Source organism: Cetorhinus maximus, unplaced genomic scaffold (assembly GCF_964194155.1).
Source record: "Cetorhinus maximus unplaced genomic scaffold, sCetMax3.hap1.1 HAP1_SCAFFOLD_535, whole genome shotgun sequence".
Classification (NCBI taxonomy): Eukaryota; Metazoa; Chordata; class Chondrichthyes; order Lamniformes; family Cetorhinidae; genus Cetorhinus; species Cetorhinus maximus.
In genome coordinates, this window is record NW_027596477.1 from 49857 (window position 1) to 62006 (window position 12150).

General features: G+C 49.8%; 1 protein-coding gene across 2 annotated transcripts in view; it reads left to right on the forward strand.

The window, feature by feature from the left end:
* Nucleotides 1–1240: 1240 nt before the first annotated feature.
* Nucleotides 1241–12150, forward strand: part of LOC144674004 (apical endosomal glycoprotein-like) — a 56935-nt gene continuing 46025 nt past the window's right edge. The window contains exons 1-4 of one of the 2 annotated variants that reach the window (XM_078535579.1): nt 1241–1839; nt 4267–4401; nt 7136–7263; nt 8204–8423. In XM_078535579.1, coding sequence (XP_078391705.1) covers nt 1812–1839; nt 4267–4401; nt 7136–7263; nt 8204–8423 — 511 coding nt within the window. In that variant the 5' untranslated portion in view covers nt 1241–1811. The remainder of the gene's footprint in view (nt 1840–4266; nt 4402–7135; nt 7264–8203; nt 8424–12150) is intronic. The other variant, XM_078535580.1, reaches the window with a different exon arrangement.

Here is a 12150-nt window from a genome sequence, read left to right on the forward strand (position 1 = left end):
ATGTTCAAAATTATGAAAGGTTTTCATAGAGTAAATAAAGTGGCTGGAGAGTTCGTAACCAGAGGATATGGATATAAGGTGTTTGGCAAAGTACCCATTGAGAAATTATTTTTAACATAATGAATTGTTGTGATCTGGAATGTGTGGTCTGAAAGGGCGGTGGAAGCAGATTCAGTAGAATTGGGGAAGTACTTGAAGCCATATAAATACTGTGGCTACAAGAGCAGGTCAGAGGCTAGGAATCCTGCAGCGAGTAACTCACCTCCTGATTCCCCAAAGTCTGTCCACCATCTACAAGGCACAAGTCAGGAGTGTGATGGAATACTCTCCACTTGCCTGGATGAGTGCAGCTCCAACAATACTCAAGAAGCTTGACACCATCCAGGATAAAGCAGCCCGCTTGATTGGCACCCCATCCACAAACATTCACTCCCTCCACCACTGACGCACGGTAGCAGCAGTGTGTACCATCTACCAAGATGCACTGCAGAAACTCACCAAGGCTCCTTAGACAACACCTTCCAAACCCACAACTACTACCATCCAGAGGGCCAAGGCCAGCAGACACATGGGAACACCACCACCTGGAAGTTCCCCTCCAAGCCATTCACCATCCTGACTTGGAAATATACCATGTTCCTTCACTGTCTCTGGGCAAAATCCTGAAGTAACTCCCTCCCTAACAGCATTGTGGGTGTACCTACACCACATGAACTGCAGCAGTTCAAGAAGGCAGCTCACCACCACTTTCTCAAGGGCAATTAGGGATGGGCAATAAATGCTGGCCTGGCCAGCAATGCCCACGTCCCATGAATAGATATTTAAAAAATTGCAGGGTTATGGGGAAAGAACAGGAGAACGGAAGTGATTTTTTAGCTCTTTCGAAGAGCCAGCATAAGCACCAGAGGCTGAATGGCCTCCTTCTGTGCTGTATGATTCTATGATAACTTTTGTAGTTGACAAGCTGTGAATGGCTGTAACTAGGAGAGATACAGTTCATCTACCATGCTTTGTTTCAGTACATCTTCAAAGGGATTGGAATAGTTTATATGGAGCAATCCAAGGGTCTGAGCTAGATTTGGTCCCTGTAGTGATGTTTCACTGTGTGGTAAGTGAGTGACAAAGCTCCATGGGTCAGTTGGATTACAGCAGAAGGAGGTTTCATTGGTTGTAGCAAGTTTGTGCAATTTTGCGTTCAGTAAGAATATTGAAGTTTCCAATGATTGTGACTATCTTGCTTATACTGAGCTGTCAATGTAAAATCCATGTGTCTGTTGGTTTATCATCTGTGTCCACTTGAATAGTGTGCTTACCTCACAAACCGGTATATTTCAGTAACCAAGAGGACATTGACAAGGGTCCTCTATTCTTCACTTTTGCTGCATTACAAACCCAGAGACACAAAACTCAAGAGAGTTCCTGGTGTACAAAAAAAACACAAAAATGAAGGATTTTCTTTTGGGATGGAGAAAGTTGCTGTGCTGTTTGCCATTCCCTTCCAGGTTTATTTGTGTCCATTTGGTTCAAGAGGGAAGTGGAAAATCAATAAATAACACCAACACCACTGGGAGGGTTGGGGCCTTAACCCCCAATCGATCTGGGCTTTCTGTAAGTGTAATGCTGATATTATATATTGTGTGCAGCACTCCTGTTCTAGGGAGGAGTATTCTCAGAAAGACTGCTCTAAATCGGTTTGTTTTCTTACAGCCATCTCCTGTAATTTTGAAACTGGTTTTTGTGAATGGGAACAAATCGGCCTTCATTGGATTCGAGATAATGGTCATAATGCAACCCTACAATATCATGGTCCAATGTATGATCACACCCTCAATGGCAAAGGTAAATGGATGGGTCATGGGTCCAAACCCCAGGTCACAAGGGCTAAAGGGAGCAAGTGAGAGGTAAGGAGCAAAATCAGGGACTGTAACCTCTCCACCCATTGGGCGGGTAAGTTGTGGAGTTGGTTACCAGAGAAGGATGTTGATGTTGATGGTGTAAATAAGGTCAAGGCTGATGGAGGGGGGAAGGAGTTGCTCAGTACCAGGGTGGTCGACAATGTGAGGACCCTGAACCAGCTCACTGACCCCAGCCAGAGGTCCCTACTTCCCAATTCACATGGAGCATCAATCAACATTCTTCCGAACAGAGGCCTCGGGAGGAGAGTGGAAAACATCACCATTCACATCACTTCCTTTCAATTGGTCCCATGTTCGATTTTCACCAACATGTACAATGAAAGCAAAGCAATAGTTGACAATGTCAACAAGTATGGAAGTCCAATACACAGCTTCAGGAAGAGAGATCACCAGGGCTATTCTTCCATCACTTGACAAATGCATGTGGAAGTCAAAAATCCAACTAAAAAGTCCTTTCACATTATCCAAGTTCCCTGTTATCCCAGCCCTGCCCTGTGGAAAAGGCACATGGGCTCCTTCACGGAATGTGGGCTTCGCTGGCTGGGCCAGCATTTTTCTCGTACCTAGTTGCCCTTGAGAAGGTGGTGGTGAGCTGCATTCTTGAACCACTGCAGCCCATATGGTGTAGGTGCACCCATAGTGCTGTTAGAGAGGGAGTTCCAGGATTTTGACCTAGCAACAGTGAAGGAATGGGGATAAAGTTCCAAATCAACTTGATGTGTGACTTGGGGGTGAACTTACACCTGCTGCCCTTGTCCTTCTAAGTGGTAGAGGTCACGGGATTGGAAGATGCAGCTGAAGGAGACTTGGAGATTTGCTGCAGTGCATCTTTTAGATGGTACACACTGCTGTTTCTGTGTGTTGGCGATGGAGGGAGTGGATGTTGAAGGTGTTGGATGTGGTGCCAATCAAGCGGACTGCTTTGTCCAGGATGGTGTTGAGCTTCTTGAGTGATGTGGGAGCTGCACTCATCCAGGCAAGTGGAAAGTGTTCCATCACACTCCTGACTTGTGCCTGTAGATGGTGGACAGGCTTTGGGGAGTCAGGAGGTGAGTTACTCGCTGCAGGATTCCTAACCTCTGACCTGCTCTTGTAGCCACAGTATTTATATGGCTAGTCCAGTTCAGTTTCTGGCCAATGGTAACCCCCAGGATGTCGATAGTGAGGGATTCAGTGATGGCAATGCCATTGAACATCAGGGGGCAATGGTTAGATTCTCTCTTGTTGGAGATGGTCATTGCCTGGCACTTGTCAGCCCAAACCTGGATATTGTCCAGGTCTTGCTGCATTTGGACATGGACTGCTTTAGCATCTGAGGAGTCGTGAATGGCGCTGAACATTGTGCAATCATCAGCGAACATCCCCACTTCTGACCTTATGATGGAAGGAAGGTCATTGATGAAGCAGCTGAAGATGGTTGGGCCTAGGACACTACCCTGAGGAACTCCTGCAGTGATGTCCTGGAGCTGAGATGACTGACCCCCAACAACCATAACCATCTTCCTTTGTGCTAGGTAGACTCCAACCAGTGGAGAGTTTTCCCCCTGATTCCCATTGACTCCAGTTTTGCTAGGGCTCCTTGATGCCAGACTCGGTCAAATGCAGCCTTGATGTCAAGGGCAGTCACTCTCTTCTCAACTTGGGAGTTCAGCTCTTTTTCCATGTCTGAGCCAAGGCTGTAATGATGTCAGGAGCTGAGTGCCTCTGGCGGAACCCAAACTGGGCATTGGTGAACAGGTTACTGCTGAGTATGTGCTGTTTGATAGCACAGTCGACAACACCTTCCATTACTTTGCTGATGATTGAGACCACTGGTGCCTCAGCAACTCAGGTCAGTTTACTGTCTCCGTGAGCATTGGCTTTCACTGGCTGCTGCTATTGGGCCTAATTACTGGTCAGGCAAAAACTTTATCGTGAAGAGGCCTCTGCGGCCTCCCAATCTAGGCACCCTCCACACTGGCCAAGATTTCACAGGCAAGAACATAGGAACAGAAGGAGGCCATTCAACTCCCTGAACTTTTACTGCCATTCAATTAGATATTGGCTGAACAGTATCACAATTCCATTTACCTGACTACATCCATGACACTCGCCTAACAGAAAGCCATCAATCACAGTGTTGAAATTTTCAAACGACTCTCAGCCTTAACAGTCTTTTCCAGCGGAGAGACTTCCCAGATTTTGACTCTCCTCTGTGTGAGAAAGTGCTTCCTGACATCAGCCCTGAGAAGCCTGGCTTTAATTGTTACATCCTGCCCACTTGTTGTAGATTGCCCAAGACAGGAAATAGTTTCTCTCCATTTACAAGCTGCAAGCTATGACCACTAACTAAGTGCTCTTACTATTCCAGGTTATTATTTGTTTGTTTATAAATCGTCGGCGGAGGTCAATGACACCGGAGCAAGGCTAACATCCATCTTACAGACATCAACCTCAACCAATCAGTGTTTCTCCTTCTGGTACCACATGTATGGACCAGACATTGGTGAGTCAACTAGTCATCTCATGCCGCTCGTTTCTAAAGAAAATGAAAGTGCTTTGGTACAGTTTCACACACGCTGACTCTCACTGGGGGACAGTTCACACACACTGACTCTCACTGGGGGACAGTTCCACACACACACTGACTCTCACCGGGGTACAGTTCCACACACACTGACTCACACTGGGGTACAGTTCCACACACACTGATTCTCACGGGGAGATAGCCCCACACGCACTGACTCTCACTGGGAGATAGCCCCACAAGCACTGACTCTCACTGGATACAGTTCCACACACACTGACTCTCACTGGGGTACAGTTCCACACACACTGACTCTCACTGGGGTACAGTTCCACACACACACTGACTCTCACTGGGATACAGTTCGACAGAAAATGACTCTCTCTGGGGTACAGTTCCACACACACTGACTCACCGGGGTACAGTTCCACACACACTGACTCTCACTGGGGTACAGTTCCACACACACTGACTCTCACTGGGGTACAGTTCCACACACACTGACTCTCACCGGGGTACAGTTCATCACACACTGACTCTCACTGGGGTACAGTTCCACACACACTGACTCTCACTGGGGCACAGTTCCACACACACTGACTCTCACTGGGATACAGTTCCACAGAAAATGACTCTCTCTGGGGTACAGTTCCACACACACTGACTCTCACCGGGGTACAGTTCCACACACACTGACTCTCACTGGGGTACAGTTCCACACACACTGACTCTCACTGGGGTACAGTTCCACAGAAAATGACTCTCACCGGGGTACAGTTCCACACACACTGACTCTCACTGGGGTACAGTTCCACAAACACTGACTCTCACTGGGGTACAGTTCCACACACACTGACTCTCACTGGGGTACAGTTCCACACACACTGACTCTCACTGGGGTACAGTTCCACACACACTGACTCTCTCTGGGGTACAGTTCCATAGACACTGAACCACACCTGTGGTGCATCTTCTTTCCCCCAAAATCTCGGTCTGACTGCGCCTGAGCACCTGTGAGTCTTTCCGCAACAAAAACCTCTACTTTCTCTCTTTTGTGCAGCTATTAAAACTTGCACTTTATTTCCAGTAAGTTTTGACCTGGCCCCCCGTCCCAGGGCAACCAGGTCAAATCCCACCCCAAACTACCTTTTTCCAGGTCATCCTATTTTACTTAAGTTAAAAGGGACAGTTTAAAACATAAAGTCTTATAAAGTCAAGCATTGGTAACATCATGTGTTACATGAAATCATAGAAAATAGGAGCAGGAGCAGGTCATTCGGTCCCTCGAATCTGCTCTGCCATAACACCATGGCTGACCTTCTATCTCAAAGCCATAATCCCGCTCTCTCCCCATACTCCTTGATGCTTTTGAGTCTGGAAATCTATCTTATTTCCTTCTTGAATATATTCAGTGACTTGGCCTCCACAGCCTTCTGTGGTCGAGAATTCCACAGGTTCACCACCCTCTGAGTGAAGAAGTTTCTCCTCATCTCAGTCCTAAATGCCCTCCCCGATATCCTGAGACTGTGACCCCTTGTTCTAGACCCCCCAGACGAAGCAAACATCACCCCTGCATCCAGTCTGTCCATCCCTGTCATAATTTTATTTGTTTCAATGGGATCCCCTCTCATTCTTCTAAACTCCAGTGAATACAGGTCTAGTCGGCCCAATCTCTCCTCATTCGACAATCCTGCCATCCCAGGAATCAGTCTGGTGAACCTTCGCTGCACTCCCTCTATGGCAAGTACGTCCCTTCTTAGGTAAGGAGACCAAAACTGCTCACAATACTCCAGATGTAGTCTCACCAAGGCCCTGTACAACTGCAGTAAGACATCCTCGCTCCTGTACTCAAGTCCTCTCGCAATGAAGGCCAACATTTGCCTTCTTAACTGCTTGCTGCACCTGCATGCTTGCTTTCAGTGATTGGTGTACAAGGACACCCAGGTCCCTTTGTATATCAACATTTTCTAATCTATCACCATTTAAATAATACTCTGCCATTCTGTTTTTCCTACCAAAATGGATAACTTCACACTTATCCACACTATACTGCATCTGCCATGTATTTGCTCACTCAATCAACCTGTCTAAATCACCTTGAAGCCTCTTAACATCTTCCTCATCGCTCACATTCTCACCACATTTGTGTGGTCAGCAAACTTGGAAATATTACATTTGGTTCCCTCATCCAAATCATTGATATATATTGCGAATAGCTGGAGCCCATGTATTGATCCTATGGCACCCCACTAGTCACAGCCTGCCATTCCGAAAAAGACCCATTTATCCCTACTCTCTGTTTCCTGACTGCTAACTTGATGAACTTGGGTCTTGTTCTATTTTGTTTTCATGCTAAAATAGATTGTCCCATTCTGCCTCTGGATAGGACCTTTTCCTGCAGCCAATTAATCATGGAGAGATTGGCCATCTCAGTGCAATGTGGCAGAGCCAATCCTGGGACTGGCCTCTCAAACACACAGGAAAGTGAGTGATAGAGAGAAAAATGGGTATCATTCAAACTGGCATCCCCTGCCAATCATTTACCAGCAGTCTGAGATATCATCATTGCCATAACCTGTATCCTGCTACCCAATCCCAATTCAATAAGGGCCTGTTGAATGGGTTAAGCAGCATCCTGCAGTTGCCCCCAGCTGCCTGCAGCCTGAGACAGGGCACATTAATGTGTGTTAGTAAAGGTGAGATCCCCCTGCAGGGACCCTGAGCCTCAAGGTGCTGCAGCAAGGCCAGGCGGAGGAGCTTCTGTGGACCAGGGCAGGAACACATGGAAATCAATGGAGGCGAGGATTTCACACCATCCCACCACAGAACAAGCACTTCCAGGTAATGTACCACACTGAGGGAGTGCCATACTGTTGGGCGGTCAGTACTGAGGGAGTGACGCACTGTCGGAGGGTCAGTACTGAGGGAGTGACGCACTGTCGGAGGGTCAGTACTGAGGGAGTGACGCACTGTCGGAGGGTCAGTACTAAGGGAGTGCTGCACTGTCAGAGGGTCAGTACTGAGGGAGTACTGCACTGTCAGAGGGTCAGTACTGAGGGAGTGGCGCAATGTCGGAGGGTCAGTACTGAGGGAGTGACGCACTGTCAGAGGATCAGTACTGAGGGAGCGCTGCACTGCCGGAGGCTCAGTGCAAAGGGAGCTCTGCACTGTCGGAGGGTCAGTGTGGAGGGCGTGCTGCACTGTCGGGGTGCCAGTACTAAGGGAGAGCCACACTATCGGAGGGTCAGTACTGAGGAAGCGCTGTACTGTTGGAGGTCAGTACTGAGGGACTGCCGCACTCTTGGAGGGTCAGTGCTGAGGGAGCATGGCAATGTCTGAGGATCAGTTCTGAGGGAGTGCTGCACTGTCAGAGGGTCAGTACTGAGGGAGCGCTGCACTGTCAGAGGGTCAGTATTAAGGGAGCAATGCGCTGTCGGAGGTTCAGTATTGAGGGAGTGTTGCATGGTTGGCGGGTCAGTACTGAGGGAGTGCTGCGTGGTTGGAGGGTCAGTACTAAGGGATCACTGCACTGTCAGAGGGTCAGTACTGAGGGAGTGCTGCACGGTTGGAGGGTTGGTACTGCGGGAGTGCTGCACTGTTTGATCAGATGGTGATGAAACCATGTTCTATCCTATGATGGACTGTGCCACCATGCCTGCTCTGTGGTGAGAAATGATTTCTGTGCCACAGAGAGCACCGATATCAATTACGACTATCGTCCATTTATCCTTTGTCATGCAATGACCTGAGAAACTGACGTTAAATTTCCCATTGTTTGCAGCTCATATTTGAAGCATTTCAGAGAGGCAGTACTGGAGCTATCGCCATCGATGATGTGAGTGTTGTGGGAGGTGCATGTGAAGCTCAGGGAATATGCTCCTTCGAGGCTAATACCTGTCAGTACACATCAACAGGAATGCAGGGATGGGAATGGCTGGCAGGAGACCCGGGGACCAGCTCCAATAGGCCGGTCACCGACCATACAACAGAGACCACTGAAGGTGAGGACACCTTACTCTGCCTCCCACCCTTGTCTTCCCCATTCCTCCATTCTAACTATTCCATTTTCTATATGACTCGAGGATTGAAGCTGAAATGGAGATTCAGTAGCTCACACACTGTCCTTTCAACCCCTGGGACAGTGGCTCAAACACTGTGCTTTCAACCTCTGGGACAGTGGCTCAAACACTGTGCTTTCAACCTGTGGGACAGTGGCTCAACACACTGTCCCTTCACTCTCTGGGACAGTGGGTCACACTGTGTCATTTCATACTCTGGGACAGTGGGTCACAAATGCTGTCCTTTCACCTTCTGGGACAGTGGGTCACACATTGTGCTTTCACACTCTGGGACAGTGGGTCACACACAGTGTCCTTTCACACTCTGGGACAGTGGGTCACACACAGTGTCCTTTCACACTTTGGGACAATGGGTCACACACTGTTCTTTCACACTCTGCGGCAGTGGGTCACACCCCAGGACAGTGGGTCACATTCTGGGACAGTGTGTCTCACACTCCTTTCACACTCTGGGACAGTGGGTCACAAACTGTCCTTTCACACTCTGGGACAGTGGGTCACACACTGTCCTTCCACACTCTGGCACAGTGGCTCACACACTGTCCTTTCACAATCTGGGACAGTGGGTAACGCACTGTGCTTTCATCCTTTAGGAGTGGCTCACCCACTGTCCTTTCACAACCTGGGACAGTGGGTCACACACCGTCCTTTCACCCTCTAGGACAGTGGGTCACTGATAGACCTTTCATCCCTGGTACAGTGGCTCACCCATACTGTCCTTTCACCCTCTGGAACAGTGGCTCGCCCATACTGTCCTTTCACCGTCTAGGACAGTGGGTCACTCACAGACCTTTCATCCCCTGGGACAGTGGCTCACCTGAACTGTCCTTTCACCATCTGAGACAGTGGCTCAGACACACTGTCCTTTCACACCCTGGGACAGTGGGTCACATTCTGGGACAGTAGATCACACACTGTCCTTTCATACTCTGGGAAAGTGGGACACACACTGTCCTTTCACACTCTGGGACAGTGGGTCACAAACTGTCCTTTCACACCCTGGGACAGTGGGTCACACACTGTCCTTTCACACTCTGGGACAGTGGGACACAAACTGTCCTTTCACACTCTGGGACAGTGGGACACAAACTATCCTTTCATATTCTGGGACAGTGGGACACACACTGTCCTTTCACACCCTGGGACTGCGGGTCGCACACTGTCCTTACGCTCTCTGGGTCAGTGGCTCACCCACACTGTCCTTTCACCCTCTAGCACAGTGGCTCACCCACACTGTCCTTTCACTCTCTGGGACAGTGGCTCACCCACACTGTCCTTTTGTCCTCTGGGACAGTGGTTCACCCACACTGTCCTTTCAGCCTCTGGGTCAGCGGGTGACCGCCAGGGACAGTGGGTCGCACATTGTTCTTTCACGCTCTAGGATAGTGGCTCACACAGTGTCCTTTTGCACTCTGGGACAGTGGGTCACACACTGTCATTTTGCACTCTGGGACAGCGTGTGACACACTGTCCTTTTGCATTCTGGGACAGTGGCTCACCAACACTGTCCTTTTGCCGTCTGGGACTGCGGGTTGCCCACTGTCCTTTCATTCACTGGGACATTGACTCACCTACACTGTCCTTTCACCCTCTGGGACACCAGGTGACAGTCTGGGACAGTGACTCACACACTGCCCTTTTGCATTTTGGGACAGTGGCTCACCCACACGATCCTTTCACCATCTGGGACTGCGGGACACCCACTATCCTTTCACTCTTTCGGACAGTGGCTCAACGACACTGTCCTTTCACCCTCTAGGACAGTGGCTCACCCGCACTGTCCTTTCACCCTCTGGGGCAGTGGGTCACATATTGTACTTTCACACTCTGGGGCAGTGGGTCACATATTGTACTTTCACACTCTGGGTCAGTGGGTCACACATTGTCCTTTCACACTCTTGGCAGTAGGTCACAGACTGTCCTTTCACCTTCTGGGACAGTGAATCACACACGATCCGGTCACACACTGTCCTTTCAGCATGAGACAATGGCTGACCCACGCAGTCCTTTCACACTCTGGGACAGTGGGTCACACACTGTTCTTTCACACTCTGGGACAGTGGATCACACACTGTTCTTTCACACTCTGGGACAGTGGGTCACATACTGTCCTTTCACACTCTGGGACAGTGGGTCACACACTGTTCTTTCACACTCTGGGACAGTGGATCACACACTGTTCTTTCACACTCTGGGACAGTGGCTCACCCACACTGTCCTTTCACCCTCTAGCACAGTGGCTCACCCACACTGTCCTTTCACCCTCTGGGACAGTGGCTCACCCACACTGTCCTTTCACCCTCTGGGTCAGCGGGTGACCGTCAGCGACAGTGGGTCGCACACTGTTCTTTCACCCTCTAGGACAGTGGCTCACAGTGTCCTTTTGCACTCTGGGACAGCGTGTGACACACTGTCCTTTTGCATTCTGGGACAGTGGCTCACCCACACTGTCCTTTCACCCTCTGGGACAGCGGGTGACCGTCAGGGACAGTGGGTCGCACACTGTTCTTTCACACTCTAGGATATTGGCTCACACAGTGTCCTTTTGCACTCTGGGACAGTGGGTCACACACTGTCATTTTCACTCTGGGCAGCGTGTGACACACTGTCCTTTTGCATTCTGGGCCAGTGGCTCACCCACACTGTCCTTTTGCTGTCTGGGACTGCGGGTCGCCCACTGTCCTTTCACTCTCTGGGACAGTGACTCACCCACACTGTTATTTCACCCTCTGGGACACCAGGTGACAGTCTGGGACAGTGGCTCACACACTTCTCTTTTGCTTTCTAGGACAGTGGCTCACCCACACGATCTTTTCACCCTCTGGGACTGCGGGTCACCCACTATCCTTTCACTCTCTGGGACAGTGGCTCACCCACACTGTCCTTTCACCCTCTAGGACAGTGGCTCACCCACACTGTCCTTTTACCCTTTGGGGCAGTGGGTCACAAATTGTCCTTTATCACTCTCGGACAGTGGATCACACACTGTCCTTTCACACTCTGGGACATTGGTCACACACTGTCCTTTCACACTCTGGAACAGTGGGTCACACACTGTCCTTTCGCACTCTGGGACAGTGGGTCACACACTGTCCTTTTGCATTCTGGGACAGTGGCTCACACACTGTCCTTTCACACTCTGGGACAGTGGTCACTTCTGTCCTTTCACACTCTGGGACAGTGGTCACACACTGTCCTTTCACACTCTGGGACAGTGGTCACACACTGTCCTTTCACACTCTGGGACAGTGGGTTACACATTGTCCTTTCCCACTTTCGGATAGTGGATCACATATTGTCCTTTCACACTCTGGGACAGTGGTCACACACTGTCCTTTCACACTCTGGGACAGTGGTTCACACACTGTCCTTTAGCACTCTGGGACAGTGAGTCTCACACTGTCCTTTCACCCTCTGGGATAGCGGGTGACACTCTGGGACATTGGGTCACATACTGTCCTTTCATCCTGGAGACAGTGGCTCACCCACACTGTCCTTTCACCCTCTGGGACTGTGGGTCACACACTGTCCTTTCACACTCTGGGGCAGTGGTCACACACTGTCCTTTTGCACTCTGGCTCAGTGGGTCACACACTGTCCTTTTGCATTCTGGAACAGTCGGACGCACACTGTCCTTTCACCCTCTGGG